Raw genomic sequence first — 21,661 nt, 5'->3', positions numbered from 1 at the left:
GAATTATAGAAGCAACACGTAAAGCTAAGAGGGCAGTATTTTATGTCTCTAAATTGCAAGTTCTTATGGTTGGTTTGCCTGTTTTATGGGATGAAAAATCAGTATCCAGGCAGAGAAAACTTGCCACCTTCATATGAGACAGGCTAAATTACCTTCTAATGAAAAAAAAACCCCTTATAAAGGTTCTTCATATCCTAGATAGGATTTGAACCAGGTGTTTTCACCCTAAAGGCATTACTGATACCAAATGAAGAAAAGACATACGGGAGTGACAGAAACTCTTGAATGTGCATAACAGTTGACTGTGCATGAGAATAAGGTACACAGGAGTGATGGATGCTTTCAAAGGTATGCATGAAAATTGAATCATAATACAAAGAGCACCTGAAATGATTTGAAGGAAAGCTAAATGGTTCCATTATACAAGGTCAATACTAAGACAGATGCAGATAATTAAATTAATATCCCTGGAGTGATAATTAAGACCTTGGCAAAGCTGATTATGTATATCTATAAAGCTGATCTGTATAACTGCAGATATACACATTAGCCTATAATTTACAGTCTCAAGTTAACCACCTTTTTTTTGAAGTGAAATAACTTTACCCTCATTCCACTCCTTTGGACTTGTGCTACTGCAAGACCCCTGTAAAACAGGTATGCTAAGGCATCTGTTTATTTACTCCCTAGAACATTCTTTTAAGACATTCAATGATATGTCATCAAATCATATTGCCTTTTTGATATCAAGTTTACTTAATTCCTCATATACCTCTTGCTTGATTATCAGCAATTCACTTTCTCTAAACTCAAGCTTCTCATGATGTCATACTGATAAAGATAAAATATCCTGATGAATTGTTCACTGAATACCTGCACTATGTCCTCTGTGGCAGTTATCTGCCATTTCCATCTATTAACATAGAGCCACTGTAGTTCGGTCAGTATAGACAAAGCCCTTTGGTCATAAAGACTTGGGGTTTGATTCCAATCCATGATGTGAGGAAACTTTATCTGGTATCTTTCGACTAATGGTGAGTTAGCTGATCTCATATGGAGATAGGGAATTTTTTTCACCCAAAACTAGGGTTTTTTGTCCTCCAGAACAGGCAAACCAGCCCTGTGAACACACATGGCTCTACAGTCATAAAATACATAATTAATCTTTCATTAGGAGGGCTCAGCCTGTCTTAAGAGATTGGTGAAGAAAGCGGGGAATCCCACACAAAATAAATAAATCTATTAACATCACAATAATCATTCTTTCTTCTACTTACATATCAGAAAAGACTAGGATTTTTTTAAATCTGATTTGCTAATTTTTAATCATACTACACATTTGCAGCCCTTATCAACTAAGTAATTTGGCTGAATTTCCACACAACTGATTATTACCATTATTCATTTTGTATTGTTTGCCTTCACAGTACTTTCTTTTTCCAGATACATGCTTAATCCGCTAAATGAATATTGACTTTCTCTGAATACATATTTTCATTTGATGAGCTAATTACATCTTATGTGCAATTGTCATGCCTGTAATTTCTCTTAACCTACCCAACTTTTATGTTTGCTGCATTTCTGGATTATCTAAATCTCTGCCATGGTGTTAATGAGTTAAATGTTTCTGACTTTTTTTTAGAGCACGAGTTTTTTTTTCTTTCAGAGAAAAAGCTTTTCAATGTTCACACAGTTATAAAGATAATATTGTCTTCATTGTTGCAATGTTAAAAAAAATTATTATTATTACACCCTCCATGGAGTCGACAGACTCATCGTGGGAGGTTCCTTCAACTGACAATATATTTATCATATAAAATCTTAAAGTCCTTAACACTCCCTGCATTAACAACACATTCTGGTAATGCATTCCATTTACTGACATTCTCCATGAAAAATGCTACTCTTCACACCCTTCTTCATCACACTTTTACATAACTTCCAGGAATGACCTCTGGTTCTTTCCCTCTCACCTTCTAGTCTTTTTATAATTCCCTTTGGATTAGATATAATCCTCCCACAAACTTAAACATCTCTATCATATCACCTCTCTTCCTCCTATCCACCAAACTCTGCAATCCACATCTCTTCAACCTCTCTCCATAGCCAGCACTCCAAACTCCTGATATTGTCTTAGTCACTCATCTCTGGACCCTCTCCAACGTCTCCACGGTACAGTAAAAACCAGGTGACCAGATCGGGGGACAATAGTCCAAGTGTGGTCTGACCAGTGCCATATGCAGCACAACCACTTCTTTATACTTGCATGTTAGAGTACTTATCTTAGCAGCACTATGATGTGCAACCTTTGCAACACTAGCAATATGCCCTCTAAACTTCAGTTTACTGTCAAGCATCACTCCCAAATCTCTAATCTCATCCGCTTCCTGCAGTATGGCACCATCAGTATAGCACATAGCCTTATATTTCTGCACTCCAAAATGCAACATCTTGCACTTATTGATATTAAAACTACAACCCACTTCTTTGTTCAAGTAAAAAGTTAATTCAAACTTTCCTGAAGAGAATTAATATCCGCTGTTCTACTTATAATTCTTCCCAACTTTGCATCATCAGCAAACAACTGACTAATCCTAGTCAGCCCACATGATATATTGTTTACAAACAAGTTAAACAGTAGTGCCCCAGAACAGAACCCTGGAGCACGCCACTGGTTACTCTCCATTTTAGAGACACTGATCCATCATACACAACACCTGCTGGTATCATTCAGAGAGCAATCTCTGATTCATCTAACCAATATAGTATCTATTCCCATATTCTGAGTCTTGTACACCAACTTATCATGTGGTAATCTATCAAAAGCTTTTGCAAAGTCCAAGAATATAACTGTATATGATTCTCCCTTATCTAATGCATTTGTTACCTTATCATAAAATGCAAGTAAATTGCTAAAACAGGAACTACCCTTTATAAATCGCTGACCATCATAAAGAATGCTATGTTCATCAACTCAATATTGTATTCTATTCCTAACAAATCTTTCCAACACCTTGACCACAACCACAGTTATACAGACTAGTCTAGAAATGGAGACTTCTGCCCGACAACCATGCTTGTGGAGAGGTACTATTTTTGACTTCTTTCCACTTCTTAGGAACCCTACCCAATGCAAAACTTTCATTAAATAACCAAGCCATGGGCATAGCCAACTGAAATGCACATTCCTTACGAATACGTAGTGATGTCATCCATTCCCACAGCCTTATTAACATTTAATCAACCAACACCTGATACATATTTGATTCTTTCACTTCAATTCTCCTAATACTTGCCTCCCTTCTATATATTATTGCAGGGACTTTTCTTTATTTTATCAAAATATTATTATTATTATTATTCAGGACTCCATGGAGTCAAGAGACTCATCATGGGAGGACCTTCCTAGGAAACACAAAGTCTATCATACCACGCCTTGAACTCACTGACCATTCTTGCTCTCACGACTCTATCAGGCAATGCATTCCACGGTTCAACCACCCTCCACGCAAAGAAACCACTCCTCACCCTCTTTCTCACAGCTCCCTTTTATAACTTCCAGGGATGGCCCCTTGTCATCGCTCCTTCCTGCTGTTCTGCAAAGTGAAAGAACTCCCCAATGTCTACTCTGTAACTGCCTCTCAACAGTTTAAAAGTCTCGATCATATCACTTCTCTTTCTTGTACCAAACTCTGCAGTCCATATTCCCTCAGTCAATCCTCGTAATGGACATTGTACTGTCCTTAAACCATCTTTGTTATCCGCCTCTGAACCCTTTCCACAGTTAATTTATCCCTTTCAAATCCTGAGGATCAAATTTAGAACAATAGTCTAAGTATGGTCTCATCAGGGTCTTATACAATGGAATGATAACTCTTTTATCTCTGTAGGTCAGCATCCTTCTCAGTATTGCAGCAACCCTCTGGGTTACCTTCACCACCTTTGCAATATGCTCAATGAATTTCAGTTTTCTATCAATAATCACCCTCAGATCTCTTGTCTCCCCTACTTCATTCCAGAAAAGCTCCTCCAATTGAGTATGCAGCCTCCCATCGATGTAGCCCAAACTTCAAGACTTTACATTTTGCTGCATTAAACCGACATCCCCATTCATTTACCCATCTGTCTAGTTTATTCAAATATTCTTGTGGGGCTGCCACATCTGAACTATAATAATAACACTTCCCAGCTGCACATCATCTGCAAACAACTGAATATCCCTTTGCAATCCAGACAATGTCATTGATATAAAGGTTAAACAATACAGGTCCCATTACTGAGCCCAGTGGAACCCCACTTGTAACCTTCTGACTCCTTGATATTGTCCCACCATACACAACTCTCTGATAATTATCACACAGCCAATCCTGAATCCAGTTGACTAACTTGACATCTAAACCCATGTGCTGTAACTTCAAAATCAGCTTATAATGTGGCACCCTATCAAATGCCCTTGCAAATCCAAAAAAAATGGCAGTATATGCCTTTTCCTCATCAACTGCTCTTGTCACTTTATTATAAAAGGCAATCATATTACTAAAGCAAGAGCATCCCTTAACAATGTTGATTCTCACAGATAAATTACCCTAATTTTCCCAACACTGTATATGGTCCCTCACTAATTTCTCCAAGACCTTAACAACGACTAATAACACACAAACTGGCCTATAATTAGACACTTCAAGTCTGCTACCATCCTTATGCAATGGCACTATATTATGTTTCTTCCATTTCTTGAATGCCTTTCCTGTAGCCATTATTTCACTGAAAAGCCAGGTCAAAGGAGCTCTCATTTCCTTAGCACATTCTCTCAAAACTTGTGGTGAAATACCATCCAGTCCCACTGCTTTACTGATATGCAGAGAACTCAGTATTTGGAACACACTCTCTCTTGCATCTCTAAACCTGCCCTACCCCACTAGTATTAAAACGTTCTTCTCCAGGATGGAATACTCCAATAAATTGAACAAATCCCCTATGTCCTCTGCATCAATCACTCTATTCCCATTTTTATCCCACAATGTCATTCTTCCACAATCATTTCTCCTCTTACTGGCTACATAGCTAAAAAATTCCATAGGATTTCCTTTGGATCTTAGTGTCAATCTCTTCTCATATTCCAGTTTTGCCTTCCTCACCATACTAGTCACTCTCCTGGCCTTATATCTCTTCCGTACTCTTTTTTTCACCTGCAGTTCCTGTTTGATATTGTTTGTCATCCAATTTACCCCAAATTGTGTCCACTTCTTCACTTGTGGAATACATCTTACTATTGCCACTAACAAATATTCCTTCACCATTTCCCAAGCACTAATGATATCCTAGCCTTCCAATTCTGCCCTCCATGGAATGCATTTGCCCCAAGTTGATATCTAAGACTATTACATTCACCAGCCTTATAATTCCACATATGTTCCCTTTTCTTTGATACTCCTACATGTTTATTCATCTTTCATGTCAAAACCACATGGTCACTCTCTCCAACTTGGGGGAAAAGATGTCATCTCACTTATTATACTCTTCTGATGCTATGACCCAATCAAAAACTCTTGAACCACTTGTTCTCTCTGTTACATGTTGCCTAAGACATCTGTCCCTCAAGAATTCTAGAAATTCCATTACCTTATGGATTTTCCTCTTCCCAGCTTATACTACTGTACTTAAAATCTCCCATAACAATCATTCTTCTTCAACTTGCCAAGCTCAATTGCTAAAATATATAATTTCTTTATATATTTGATTGATTCTAAAATGTAATCTAAATTTAACTGTTTTCTCAATTGTCATCATGTGTATGACATCACTAGTCCTGTCCATCTCACTAAAATTTTGGAACCATAATGGCTTTATTTTACCAAGAGTTTTTATGATGATGATTTTCAATGTTTTTACCCTCAAAAATTGTTTATATAAGATATAAAATATTGTTCAAATTCTTTTTTCCAGTTGTATCATAGACTTATAAACAACATAATATAAGTAATTCTGTGTGTGCATGTGTTACAATTTGTATATTTTGTATATACAAATTGAGTAATTTGTATATACAAAATTTTGTATATACCTCTCATCAAATGTCCTGCAAATGCTATTTTTCTTCTTTGGATACTAGCCATATAGTCTCTTTTCATTTTGAATCTTTTAAGAACCCCTTCATTGCTCACTCTTTCAGTCCAGTTGATATAATCCATTTTTCTCAAGCACCACATTTCAAATGCATTCAGTCAGTCACTCATCTCCTTATTGATCGTCCAGGACTCACATCCATATGTCCCCATGCTCCAGATCATTGTAATGAGAATTCTTACTTTCAACTGTTTGTTCAGATTTCTATTTCCTAATATGTGGTATATTTGGAAAAATGCTGCTTTTGCTTTTTTTAATTCTGTTCTAATTTCATAATTAGATCTATTGTCTTCTGTTATCCAACTCCCAAGGTATTCAAAACGTTTTTTACACTTTCTATTCTTTGTCCATTCAAAGAGATTTCCTCCCAGAATTTCCTTTCCTTGAAATCTTCATCACTTTGGTCTTCTGAATGTTTATTTTCATTTTATATCTCTCATTTCCAACCCTGTTTGGTCCGTTCAAAATTCTTTGCAAGCCTTCCTCTGTTTCGCTCATAAGTACAATGTCATCTGCATGTCTTATATTATTTATCAGATGTTCGTTTATCTTTATTTCATCCTTCAGATCTTTTAAGGCTTTCCTCATCATCCATTCACTATAGACATTAAAAAGGAGTCGGGACATCCCACACCCTTTCTTATGGGGATTCATTCAGTGTCCTCTCTTTCAAATCTGACTCTGGCTTCCTGATTTTTGTGCGAAATATCAAATAAAACAGAATCATTAATGTTCTCAAAAGCTTTTTCATAGTCCACAAAGCATAGATATAAATCTTTATTGCACTCAATCATTCTTTCCCCCAATATCCATAGTGTTGTGATACTTCCCTGGTTCCCCTGTTTCTCCTGAAACCAAACTGTGTTTCATTTAATTCCCTTTCTATCATCTGTTCCATTCTTCTATATTATGTTGATTAGGACTTTTGCAACGTGGCTAATCAAGCTGATAGTTCTGTGCTTGTTGCAATCCATCGTTCCTGTAGTCTTGGGAATAGGAATAAAAATAGATCTTAAGAAGTCTTAAAGGTATTCTATCCTCCTCCAGACTTCTATTAAAGATGATGGATACAAGTTTTGTTCCTTCCTTTCTCAATGCCTTCAGTAACTCTCCTTGAATATCATCCACTCCTGGAACTTTCCTATCCTTTATTCTTTTAATGGCTACTTCTGTTTCCCATTCCTTAATTTCTGGGGCATCATCATTTTCTATCTGATCACATTCCAGATTATCTTTTATAAATATATATAAATGTAAATATTTATATTTATAAATATACATAGTTTTTATAACAAATGATTTTAAAATAAAGTTGTTAAATATACATTTAAACACTTTTAAAAGAAAAGACAACAAATATCTGTTACTGTTTTACCACCAAGTAGCAAAACAATAGTATCTTGAAACTAAAGGTGTTAAAAAGTGACCAAGAGCTTAAAAAATGCAACAATCCACTCAGCATATAAGTTCAGTTGGTACTGCACTGGCCTCTGACAAGAATAAACACTTCAAAACAGATGGCACACTAGTAAATCCTGCAAAAGCACTAATAAAAGCATATATATTGCCATTTGAAAGTATTATGATCTCTTAAATTGTGTTAATACCAAGGAAACTCTCATGAAAGTTGTATTCTTGTAAGCTGTTGGTCACTTTTGAAATGTTCTAAGTGTTTTAGAAGGCAAATGCTATTTTAATAGTTAATATAAAATAATAATGAATATTTATTATACTTATTCTATATTTTAACAGAATCACATTCAAATATACTGCATATATCTCTCATCGCATTATCAAAAACTTTGCATTCTGAAAATCAAAGCAAGATATTTACTACACCACCACCACCACCACTACCACACACACACACACACACACACACACACACAGTGCTCTGACTGTTCATTGGTTATTCTGAAAGACTAAAAGTATAAATATAATATATGTTCTTACACAAAAATGGCATATCCTGTAGCAACTGCAGCTAAAATGAAATTAAGAAATGTTAATACTAAAAAAATTGTCTGAGTGTGAGCTGCACGCCATGGTTCTGCAGATGGGTGACAATTTATGCTGACACTGAACCTCTTTATATAAAATAAGATTATTAAAATAATTGTCATAATGACTGGAAGCATTGGGCTGTAGAATACTCCAACCCTAAACAGGAAAGAAAACAGTAGATATGAATTTATTTTCAAAAATATAAAAAACATATATATATGTGTGTGTGTGTGTGTGTGTGTATACATAATTTTTAATTTATGTAAACAAGCAATACATTATGTAACAATATTATTATTAATATGGGTAACTCCAAGGAGCCCTTAGACTCACAGAGGGAGACCCTAAACATCATGTCAAGAACTATCCAACATTTGCGCAGTACCTATCATACTTTACTTTGAACTTATTCACAGTCATGGCACCCACAACAGACTCTGACAACCAATTCCACTCATACACTACTCTCCAAGCAAAAAAACCTAGTTCTAACATCCTTGCTAACTGCACTCTTACTCAGTTTCCATGGGTGGCCCCTAGTTCTCCCACCACCAGATGTGATCTGAAAAATTTCCTCTGAAATAATCTTGTAAAAACTCTTCAGTAATTTATGTCACAATCATATCACCCCTTTTCCGCCTATCAACCAGTTTATAACCCACAAATCTTCAACCTGTTCTCATAAGGTTCATTTCATAGACCTGCTATCAATTTGGTCACTTGTCTCTTGTTCCTCTCCACCTCCTCCTCATCACCAAGAAACACTAGCAGCCAGATCTGTGTGCAGTAGTCAAGATGGGGTCTTTTCAAGGCTCAATAAAGAGGAACAATAACCTGCTTGTCAAAGTATTCTTCAGTAACCAAGTAATCTGATGAGCTACTTTAGCCACTTTTGCTATGTGTCCTCTAAACTTTAACTTCCTATCCACTAACAATCCCAAGTCTCTAGCTTCATCCATTTCCTGAAGTGCAGTTCCACCAATGTGGTATATAGCTGGTAAGCTTTTCGCCCCAAAATGCATAGCCTTATACTTTGCCACATTAAACTGACATCCAAATCATACTGCAAAATATTGACATCATCTGCATTAACTATTCCTCTACCCAACTTTGCAACATCGGCAAATAACTGAACAATTCCTCTCAGATCCTTTCCTATATCATTAATCAACAAATTCAACAGTGGCAGTCCAAGAACAGAACCCTGAAGCATGCACTAGTCACAGGTCTTCTTTTGGATTCTATTACTGAATAAACTACTCTCTGATATCTCTATATCAACCACTCTCCTATCCATCTCACAACCCTATATACAACCCCATGTGCTACAGTTTACTGATTAGAATTCCATGTGGTATCCTGTCGAAGGCCTTTGCAAAGTCCAGCAGTATCACTACATTATAAAACATGAGAAAGTTATTGAGGACTGACTTGCCCTTCACAAAACAATGCTGCCCCCCCTCATACAGTATCCCATTTAAATCTATTCATTCTTTTATTTTGCTCTTGACCAACTTCTACAATACTTTGACAACAACTTCTGATATGATGATCAGTCGATAATTTGCTACATCATTCTTCGAGCTTCCTTTATGCAATGGAACTATTTTCCACTCTTTCCATCCCCTTGGGACTAAAACAGAGCTGAGACTTAGATTAAACAATATGGTCAAGGGCACTGACAATTCCCTCACTGTTTCACAAAAAACTCAAGCTGATATACGATCCAATCTGTAAAAGCTGTATTCACATGAAGGTTCTAAAATATGCTATGAATCTCAATTTCATTTACCTTAGTTCCATATAAGCCTTTCACTCACTCGTTTCCTGCAATATCACCACCCGGATGATATACTCTTGCAAAACATTCGCTTAGTAATTCTGCTATTTCGACTAATTCAGTTACCTCCCTACTGTCGGCATTCATTAAAATCATTCTGCATATACATTCTTTCTTTTACTTATAGCATATAGAAAAAACTGTTTATATTTTTATTATTCAGGCCTCCATGCATTCAAGAGACTCATTGCAGAAGGTCCTTCCTAGGAAACACAAAGTCTATCATACCACTCCTTGAACTCATTGACCATTCTGGTTCTTACTACTCTATTAGGCAATGCATTCCATGGTTCAACCACCTTCCATGCAAAGAAACAACTCCTCACCCTCTTGCTCACAGCTTCTTTTCATATTTTCCAGGGATGGCCCCTTGTCATCGTTCCTTCCCGCTGCTTCATCAAGTGAAAGAACTCCCCAGTGTCCACCCTGTAACTGCCTCTCAACAGTTTAAAAGTCTCGATCATATCACCTCTCCTTCTTCTATCCACCAAACTTTGCAGTCCACGTTCCCTCAGCCGATCCTCATGTTAACATTGTACAGTCCTAAAACTATCTTTGTTATGCGCCTCTGCACACTTTCCACAATTAATTTATCCTCTTCAAATCCTGGGGACCAAATTTGAGAACAGTAGTCAAAGTGTGGTCTGATCAGGGTCTTATACAAGGGAATGATAACTCTTTTATCTCTCAGGTCAGTGTCTTGCTTAGTATTGCAGCAATTTTCTGGGTTACCTTCACCACCTTTGCAATATGCCCTATGAATTTCAGTTTTCTATCGAATATCACCACTAGATCTCGTGTAGTCCTTACTTCCTCCAATTGAGTATGCAGCCTCTCATTGATGTATCCCAAACTTCAAGACGTTACATTTTGCTGCATTAAACTGACACCCCAATTCATTTTTCCATCTGTCTAGTTTATTCACATTCGCTTGCAGGGCTGCCACATCTGCACTATTCCTAATAACCCTTCCCAGCTGCACATCATCTGCAAACAACTGAATATCCCTTCGCAATCCACTGACAATGTCATTGATATAAAGGTTAAACAATACAGTACTGAGCCCTGTGGAACCCCACTTGTAACCCACTGACTCCTTGATATTGCCCCACCATATCAGACAGGCAATCCTGAAGTTGACTAACCTAACATCTAAACCTGTGTGCTGTAACTTAAATATCAGCTTATCATGTGGCACCCTGTCAAATGCCTTTGCAAATCCAAAAAAATGGCAGTATATGCCTTTTCCTCAACTGCCATTATCACTTTATTATAAAAGGCAATCATATTACTAAAGCAAGAGCACCCCTTAAGAAATCCATGTTGATTCTCACAGATAAATTACCCTCATCTGCCCAACACTGTATATGGTCCCTCACCAATTTCTCCAGGACCTTAACAACTACTGATGACACACAAAACTGGCCTATAATTAGACACTTCTAATCTGCTACTGCCCTTATGCAATGGCATATTTTACCTTCCTTCCATTCCTTGGATACCTTTCCTGTAGCCATAATTTCACTGAAAAGCCAGATCAAAGGAGCTCTCATTTCCTTAGCACATTCTCTCAAAACTTGTGGTGAAATACCATCCAGTCCCACTGCTTTACTGATATGCAGAGAACTCAGTATTTGGAACACACTCTCTCTTGCATCTCTAAACCTGCCCTACCCCACTAGTATTAAAACGTTCTTCTCCAGGATGGAATACTCCAATAAATTGAACAAATCCCCTATGTCCTCTGCATCAATCACTCTATTCCCATTTTTATCCCACAATGTCATTCTTCCACAATCATTTCTCCTCTTACTGGCTACATAGCTAAAAAATTCCATAGGATTTCCTTTGGATCTTAGTGCCAATCTCTTCTCATATTCCAGTTTTGCCTTCCTCACCATACTAGTCACTCTCCTGGCCTTATATCTCTTCCGTACTCTTTTTTTCACCTGCAGTTCCTGTTTGATATTGTTTGTCATCCAATTTACCCCAAATTGTGTCCACTTCTTCACTTGTGGAATACATCTTACTATTGCCACTAACAAATATTCCTTCACCATTTCCCAAGCACTAATGATATCCTAGCCTTCCAATTCTGCCCTCCATGGAATGCAATTGCCCCAAGTTGATATCTAAGACTATTACATTCACCAGCATTATAATTCCACATACATTCCCTTTTCTTTGATACTCCTGCATGTTTATTCATCTTTCATGTCAAAACCACATGGTCACTCTCTCCAACTGGGGAGAAAGATGTCATCTCAGTTATTATAAGCTCTTCTGATGCTATGACCAAATCCAAAACTTTTGAACCGCTTGTTCCCTCTATTACATGTTGCCTAAGACATTTGTCCCTCAAGAATTCTAGAAATTCCATTCTCTTATTACTACATGCATTTTCCTCTTTTCAGCTTATACTGCTGTAGCTAAAATCTCCCAATGTCCTCTCATCACTCTATCCCTGGTTTCAGCACTTCCTCACATTCATCTCACTTTCTGTGACTGTTTACATTCTCTCCTCTTCTATCATTCCCATAACTATCTTTCCTTTCCTCTCTTCTACTGTTTCTATTTTCTCCTCTTCTATCATTTCCATACCTCTCTCTCATTTCCCTCTCTTCTATTGCTCCTATTCTCTACACTTCTATCATTTCCATACCCCTTTCTCTCATTCCCTCTCTTTTACTGCTAACTCTATTTCTTGAAAACTTTACCACCCACAAAAAAAAATAACATAAAATAAAGTAAATAAACACTGCATGAATATGTTGTGTCTGCTTTAAAAAAATCAGAAAGGAGACAATAATCTGGTGTCCAAAATGCAAAACTGCTTTGTGCATTCATCCTTGTTTTAGGTCTTTCTGTACTGTTAAAGATATATAAAGATTTTGAACAGTGTAAAAACAAAAATCTTCCCTTTCAGAACCATCAAGATAGTCCTTTTCCAGATTCCAAATATTGATAGAGGGATGGCTGAGTGTAATGATTCCAGTTCCTCTTGAAGAGGAATTTGTTTAAGTTTTTATGACACAGAATATTATAATTTATAACACAGAATTATAACACAATAATATCCTGTTCCTCTTGAAGTGACTAATAGTATCTTTTTTTTTTTGAGAGAATAAAATAAAAATAGGGAAGATCATCAGGACACATCCTCTAAGTACAAACATATTTTTTTTATGTCCACAACCACAAAAGTTTGGAAATCCACTGGGTGATGACCTTGCACTATGCTATATACAGAACCAAATTCATCTAACCACCTAAATATTTTCATAAGCATTCGTGCCAGTATTGAAGATGCTGATCCACAGCCACTTAGTAAAAAAAGCAGCTACCCTCTCCAAGTTGGCTACCCAAGCTTAGTTGTTTCAATCAGGAAAATGACTGAGTAGACTAAGGCTGTGATTTTGTTTTGATTGGAATTATGGCAGAAACAACTATGAGGCAAGTACATTGTGTGTTTATTTTCCAGTGCTTTGCCTGTGGGCTGAAAAATGCGACGTCCTGGTAAGGAAAAGTCATCACCTCAGTATGAGACTTTCTAACTTATTTTCAATTGAAAAGCTCCGATGAAGGTTCTCATAGTACTACATAGGTTTCAAACCCTGGTTTTCTAACCAAAGAAAACCGTTGCATGCTCCTCACATCTGCTTTAGAGGCATGTATTATGGACAACATATCTGGAACACGGATGTTTGCCGACAAATTTGTTTTGCATGGGGAAGAGCCCTAATTTCTAAAAAAGGAATGAAACTGGGATAATTTTTCTATTGTTTCAGAAATTTAATGGTCACAGTTCTTACAAAGCAAAGTCTTCTGGATGAGCTATGAAATCTCAGTTTTCCGCAACAAGCAAATGCAAAACTAACACTTGGAAGAGTTTCCACTTTCATCCTAGAAAACAATAGGCTACACGTTTTATATTACTTGAAAGGGAAAACAAGAAATATGGCCACTTTCAGAATATAGAAAAATAGCATTATTATTATTATTGTTGTTAGAAGTAATAGTAATATTTTACTAAATGTGAGATAAAGGGACTTTTGTCATGTATGTTTCAATTTATATCAGAAAACTTATTGTGTTATCAAACTGTATTCTATAATAATAGCAATGATAATAACAATAATATAATATTCTATTATTCTCATTCACTCAGGAAGAACAAATAAAATACAATTAACTATTACTGTTATTATAAAATTTTTATTTCTAATGGGAAAGAAAGAAAAAAAAAAAAACAGACACTATTAGAACATGCAATTTTCCAAATACCTACAGAGTAATTGTCAACAGAAGATGCTCATGTTATCTCATAATACTCAAATTCTATCTTTCATGAAATAGCAATTTTTATCAATCGGGAAAGCATGCTACAATTGAAAAGTAAATTATTTCACCAAAAAATAAAATTAATGAATAAAATATATAAATAATAACATGAACATTTCCTCCTTGCCGACACACAGCATTGATGTTATATGGGTTCCAAATTTCTTGTGTGGGAGATATAATAAGATACCTTAATTATATTCCAAACAATTCTGAATAGTAGGCTAAATCATTCTCTGAGATGTTTTATTTCTTAATTTTTGAAACAGTTACATTAGACGGGATTGTGTACCACAATCCCGTCTAATGTAACTGTTTTTGAAATTTGAGCATTATAAGATTGTTTTTAGATTGTTTTAAATAAGAATACAGTTTTCCCCAAAGTGAAACTTTGTCTATTAAATTTTCATAGCAATGTGTGGCACAGATTAGAAATTTTCAAAGTAGGACTAATAATTAATAAAAAACCTGCCTCTCACTCCCCTACTCACACCCTCTTTATACAGTTTCCAGGGATGACCTCTGGGTTCTCCCCTGATCTCCCACTTTTCTCTGTAGAACTTCTCCATTATTGATCTTATAACAACCCCTTACCAACTTGTAGGTCTCTATCATATCTCCCCTCTTCCTTCTCTCCACCAGACTCTGCAAATTACATCTTCTCAATCTTTCCTCATACTCAACATTCCAGAGGTCAGAAACTATCTTAGTCAGTCGCCTTTGGACCCTTTCCAACAGCTCTTCATCCTTCTGAAAACCCGGTGACCAAATCTGGGCACAATAGTCCATCTGTGGCCTAATCAAAGCCTTATACAATGGAACAAGAATCTCCCTACTTCTACACGTCAGTGTCCTCCGCATCATTCCCAGAAGTCTTTGTGTTGTCTTCACAATTTTGGCGACGTGTCCCCTAAATTTTAGATCCTTATTCACTATCACCCCCAGATCTCTTATTTCCTCCACCTCCAACAATATATCGTCACCAAGCATAAATTCTGCATCCCATCTTTGTTTTCCAAATTTTAAAACCTTACATTTTGCAACATTGAACTCACATTCCCATTTGCTTGCCCAATCACTCAATTTATTCAAGTCTTCTTGCAAGGCCACAACATCTTCACTACTCTTTATGGTTTGTCCCAACTTTGCATTATCTGCAAACAACTGAATATTTCCATCCAAATCAAATAATAGTAATGGCCCTAAAACAGACCCCTGAGGCACTCCACTAGTGACTTTCCTTTTCCTGGATATCGCACCCCACACACAACTTGTTGATACCTATCAGATAGCCAGTCTCCAATCTAATGCACTAATCTAATATCCAACCCCCATCTGCTCTAGTTTGACTGTCAACTTATCATGAGGTACTCTATCAAAAGCCTTTGCAAAATCCAAGTTTATTACTGTGTATCCTTCTCCTCTGTCCAAGGAAGCAGTCACTTTATTGTAATAAGTAAGCAGATTACTAAAACATGACCTCCCTTTAGCAAATCCATGCTGTCCATCAAAGATTATACCATTGTTGTCAACTCAACTCTGGATCCTAGTTCTCACAAGCTTCTCCAACTTTGGAAAGATAACCCGAGTGGGTGCTGATGGCATTGAGGTAACCAATTCAGATGTAATAGTAGAGTTACTGAGTGATCACTTTTCAAAAGTCTATCATCCAAGTAAGGATATCTCTGTACCTGTAACAATAACTAATGTGAGAATTGAAGTTGATAAATCAGAGGTACTTAGTATATTGCTGAATTTAAAAGCAAACAATGCTGTAGGTTTAGATGGAATATCAGCTCGGGTGTTGCGTGAATGTGCAAAGGAATTGTGAACACCTCTTACTTGCTTAAATTATGGGGATATTAAATCCCGCATAGTTTTAAAACCGAATAAGAAACTCAAAGATCGGAATCAGAGAGTTTCTTGCCGAATATAGTAAACTATAAAGTATCGGCGACACTAGCGTTAGCCAATGCAAGTGATCCTAGTACGTAGTACAATACCGGGCAACTCGTTGCAAAGGTGGAGGAAGTTCAGATCGCTATTCTTAGGTATTTTCCATAATGTAAAATCACATTTCCTAGGAAATGTATGCTGTTATTACATTATGGAGGGAGGTCACTACCCAGACCGGTTTCAGCCTTTTTTTGAGGCTTCATCAGTGAGTAGCTAGACCTAATACCAAAGTGTATAGCGAAAAGAACTTATGTACTCTGCGAACGAGTTCTTGATTACTTGATTATTTAACTTATGTTTGAACTCTGGTATCATCTCTAGGGAGTAGAAGAAAGGCAAAGTAGTTCCTTTGTTTACATAAGGGTGATCCTAAGACTGTGGTAGTTAATTACAGACCAATCACCATCTCAGTTGTGGTGGTAAAAGTATTGGAAAAGTTGGTTAAAGACAGAATTCAAGAATGGGTGGATCAGAATATGATACTCTATAGTGGCCAACATGGTTTTGTTAAAGGTTGATCCTGCCTTAGCAATCTATTAACTTTTTATAATAGAATGACATCTGAGTTGGACAAGGGAAATGGCTACACAGTGGATTGTGCTAAGGCTTTTGACAGGATACCCCATAGAATACTGTTGCGCAAATTAGTGCAGATTGGGATGGATACTGTTGTTGTCGAGTCCACTGAAGAGCTGCTAGATATGACCATGGGCCTGTAGAACTGCTTTGGCAATCTCTTGAACTTTGATGGAGTAGAGCTTTTCTGTAGGGTTATTGTAAAGTAGAGCAGCAGCAATTGCGATAAGAATAGATATGGGCAGGTGATAGTTTGACCCCTGGGCAGTTCTTGCATGTTTCATACCTTCTAGTACCATCCAGATGAATTTTCATGCCTTTAAAGTATTCCATCCTTAGTCTGGTGATGATTGTAGTTATTTCTCTATTTTCATTTATTTCACTGATTTAATTCTTCTTCTTGATAGTTTGTTTTACCAGTCTTATTTTTGCGAAAGAGTTTGCATCAGTTAGTGATAGTGGGTGTAATTTTTGAGGTAAGTATCTTGCTTCTTTGGCTAGTCTGTCTACTCTCTCATTGTCTTCAATATTTACATGAGCTGGTATCCATTGCAGTGTACAGTTCTTATTTTTCAAATTTAAAGTTATTAGTTATAATAAATTTAATTTAATCCTTTATCCAAGTGAGTGCAAACAAAGTTTGCATCTGAAAATATCTTCAGGACTGAATATGGTGTTGTACTATTTACCTGGGTAAGTAGTACAACACCAGGCAACTCATAGCAAAGGTGGAGCAAGCTACCAACACTCCTATCCCAGTATCTCCCATGATGCAAAACACATCTCCTTGCAGATATGTAAAATGTTATTGTTACACCCTGATATCTTAAGAATATAAAATTCTCAGCTATCATGGTGTAACATGAAGAATAAATAAAATAAATTAGACCCCTGCATAAAAGATAATAGTTGAATTAATTAAAAGAAAAAGGAAGATTCTTGCATCCAATAAAATATATAAAATATAAAAGTTTTGTTAAACTAACTAACAAAAGAAAGAATATATTAATATTGTGATATGATTTAAATAAGAAAAGTTAAATAAATAAGACAGAAAAGGATTAGTCATAAAAGATAGTATGTGAGACGCTAGAGATTAAGTTATTAAGTAAGTTCATAGAAAAATTTTGGAAAGGGGATTAAATTGCCTCCGTAGCGCAATTGGAAGAACGACGGTACATTGCGCCCTTCGATTGGAATAGGCCTAAGTTCGATTCTCGTCGCGACGGGAGGAATCTTTATCTGGTCGATTTCAATCGATGGTGAGTTAGCCGATCTCATACGGAGGTAGCAGGGTTTTTTCTCCCGGAAACTCGGGTTTTTCATCCCGCATACATACAAATCGGCCCTTCAGAACACACGCAATTTACAGACAAAAATTACTAGTTGTGGTGGTGTTGGAGGTGGGCGGTAGATGGCGTTGATTCGTAGTAGAGGTAAGGTGTAGAGACAGTTGAAAATGTCCTCCCGCGATGAGTCTTCGGACTCCTTGGAGGTATCAGGAATAATAATAATTAGAGGCTAGCAAAGGAAAACAACAGACTATCGCTCAGGGCCGATTCCTGGATTGAGACATCGTTACGGGCTCGCCGATCAAATGATGTTTAGCAGAAAAACGCCACCCAATTGGTCAGTGAAGTAAAAACAAGTAGGGGGCGGAGAAAAGAAGTTAGAAAAAGTGCCCGTTAGGAGAACAGGTATAAAAGGGTTGGACCCCCCCCCACGAGGCTTTTTTGGTTTTGATTTTGATTCTATTCCAAAGGAGTCCTTCGCGAGCTCTTTCGTAGGGATTTCACGCGGTTTTCCTGAGTGGAGATTGGGGTTATATCTCTTTCATCACAACATGGAAACAAAAGTGAGCGGAATTTCGGTTCCGTATTTCCTATATGAGAAGCGAAGAATGCCATAAAGTCAAAGAAAGGGAAACATATTCTTTGTGCTTCGACTTCAGTGACAACTACGAGAAGGGGAAAGAAGTAAAGAAATCGACGTCCACGTGGCGAGCTATACAGCCGATATATAGATGATCCAAAGTGTGTTTGGAGTTACGAAAAGTTAAGCCAGCGTAAGCCTAGTTCAATTCCAAAAAGAACGTAGGAGAAGCAGATTATCGGTGAGGTTATATCAAGATAGTTCAATCAGAAGAAGGCAAAGGTCCGTATGAAAATCCCAAGAAAGAAAGGTACTGTAAAATATATCTAATGTTAACTAAAATTTGTCTGTGATAAGTATCATTATTCTAATACTGAACTGTTGAAGTGACCAAGGAAAATTTATACTAGGACTTTAGTATCTGACAGAATATATTAAAAGTAAGCTGACTAGTGTTAATGTTATGTGAAAAATTAAGTGTCTTGAGAATTTTGCATGTCCATTGTAATGTATTGGAAAGTTAAAATGTCAAATGAATTTACATATAGAATGTGTATGGCGGCATGGTCGTAATACTAGTTATGTGTTAGTGCAGTAAATGGTTTAGTTAATCTACTTAAGTTAGAATAGTTAAATAGTGTGAATTAACCTTATTTGTCCATGTCAAGTGAATTTATGTGTTGAATTGTTATGGCGGCATGATCGTAATACTCATTATAGGATCATAGCCTAATTACGTGTAATAAGCTAATGTTAGTTTGGCATTAAATTGAGTAATCATAAAAATTGAATATTGTACCATGTTAAGGAATTTAATAAACCTTTGTTCAATAATAAAGGAGTTGTCTGAAATTGCTGTCCAATGCACCACTTGAAAAATACGAACCTAGTCACACGGGAAATTAATGTTAAGAAACGAGATAAAGTGTCACGACTGTAACATAGTTACACTTTCAGACATATCTGAGTTCTTTCTCCTTGTTTCTGTATATAATATCTTAAACTAAATATCCCAAAAGGCGCAGTATAAATACAAATATTAGGGGTACTAAGGGGAGAAATAACTTAGATATTAGGATAAGTTTTGGTGATATCTCGTGAATAGATAATAGAAGAACATAGATAAGCGGAAATTATGAAATAGAATAAAAATCGTAAAATGGGACACAACATAAATGGCGCAGCCGGTAGGATATAAAGTATAAGAAAGTTAATAGAATAGAATAAGAAGAATAGGACACAACATTATGTATTAAGGAATTGGCTACTACCACTACTAGTTTCGACCTTTATTCAGGTCTCTTCAGTGGGAGCCAGGCCCAGAGTTGGAGATACCAAGCAGAAGCAATAGCAAGGTCATCTTTGCCTATAGGAGTTGCCAAAAGGTTTGCCACCTTTTTTTTTTTTTTTTATTAAATTACTCTGGATTTAGAGAAAGACGTTGAAAGTGTTAGTTGTTCATGAATTTCCTGTGTGAGTTTTGTTTTTCCATTTTTTAATGCTTCAAGTGCAGACTTGATTGCTGTAGATGGTTATTCCTTCTGTAATATTTATTACTGGATTTGAGAGATAGAACTTGAGAGCTGCTTGTATGGCTGTTAATTCACAAGTGAAGTTTGAAGCTATTTTTCCAGCTGTGGTTTTGATTTGCATTTCCTCACCTCCAAGTAGAGTTATAAATAACCCCGCTCCTCCTTGGTTGAGAGCTTCATCAGATGATTCATCAGTATAGGCAATGACATGGTTTAGGTTATTTTGTATAGTGTCAAGTCTTATTTTATTTACCTGCTGTGAGTCCTTTTTTTTTGAACATGGTTCTAGGAGATTTAAGTTAATCATTATGTTTTTTGGTAGTTTAGTGGAAAAGAATGGCTCTTTGCTTATTTCAGAAAGGTGCTTCTATCTGTTTTCTAGTTTCATGATCATATTGTAAAGTAGATGATCTCTTTCGTCTAGATTTCCGAGTCCGGGCATCGAAAGTCCTGAGTGAGATGTGATCCTGTTGTTGGCTCCTGATTCTGTTAGTGAACCTAACTGTGGAGAGTTTTCTTCTGTCTTCTAGTATGCAAAGCCCACACTCTTGTTGAGCTTTTAAGTTATTTGTGGATGAGACTGCACCTACAATAATTTTTGCTGCTCTTGATTGTACTCTGCCAAGCTTTTCTTTTGAGCTAGTGGAAGCAGGAACCCAGATTGTTGAGGCATATTCCACAGTGGGTCATATGAGTGCTGTATATGTACTTTTGAGTGTCTTCGGTTTTGTGCCCCACTTTGTTCCACAAAGCCTTTTGATGATATTAAGCTTTTTAAGATCTTAATAAATCTTAGTTCAGTAACTAGAGTTATGCCTAAGTATTTGGGAGACTGTTTTTACTATGTTGGTATTATATATTTTGATTTGAGGGTTGTAATTGTGTCTATTTTTTCTATCAGTGGAGAAGATACTAAGTTTTTTTTTTTTTTTTTGGGTTTATCTGTAATTTGAGTTCCTTTGCTCATCTTTCTAGACCTTTTATTGATTTCTTTAGGACTTTCTCACATTGTTGAGGATTGCTGCTTGTGTGCCAGATTGCTATATCATCTGCATAGCATGCTATTTTTGAGTCATTTATTATGTGAGGATGAATATTGCTCATATAGATGAGAAATAGGACCGGGCTTAGGCTTAGAACAGAACCTTGTAGGACATCAGCCCAAGTTCGATGTATGTTGGAAGAAGTTCCATTAACTTTTACTTTAATTTTTCTTCCTTTCATGAAATCTAAAATCCAAATTAATGCATTTCCCCTTATTTCGGTATCACATGCAATTTTTATTAACTTTTGTCTCCACACACAATCGAAGACAGCTGTAAGATCTAAGAAAATTGCTGTTGTCTTCTTTGATGGTTTTTCTTGAAAGCCATCTGTGATTGATTAGCAAAGATAAAATAATTGACCTTCTGTA

At 36.5% G+C, this 21,661-nt stretch overlaps 1 protein-coding gene across 4 annotated transcripts in view; it reads right to left on the bottom strand.

Annotated features, from left to right (window-relative positions):
* The window catches only part of LOC150102972 (transmembrane channel-like protein 7), a 482,602-nt gene that overhangs the window by 92,875 nt on the left and 368,066 nt on the right, over window positions 1-21,661 (bottom strand). For all 4 annotated transcript variants that reach the window (XM_090398586.1, XM_090398588.1, XM_090398587.1 and 1 more), the window contains exon 13: window positions 8,080-8,286. In XM_090398586.1, coding sequence (XP_090254712.1) covers window positions 8,080-8,286 — 207 coding nt within the window. The remainder of the gene's footprint in view (window positions 1-8,079; window positions 8,287-21,661) is intronic.

Source organism: Typopeltis vanoorti, chromosome 9 (assembly GCF_054136105.1).
Source record: "Typopeltis vanoorti isolate ZY-2024b chromosome 9, IOZ_Tvanoo_1.0, whole genome shotgun sequence".
Taxonomy (NCBI): domain Eukaryota; kingdom Metazoa; phylum Arthropoda; class Arachnida; order Uropygi; family Thelyphonidae; genus Typopeltis; species Typopeltis vanoorti.
The sequence above is the reverse complement of the archived record's forward strand: the minus strand, read 5'-3'. Positions and strand labels throughout refer to the sequence as shown.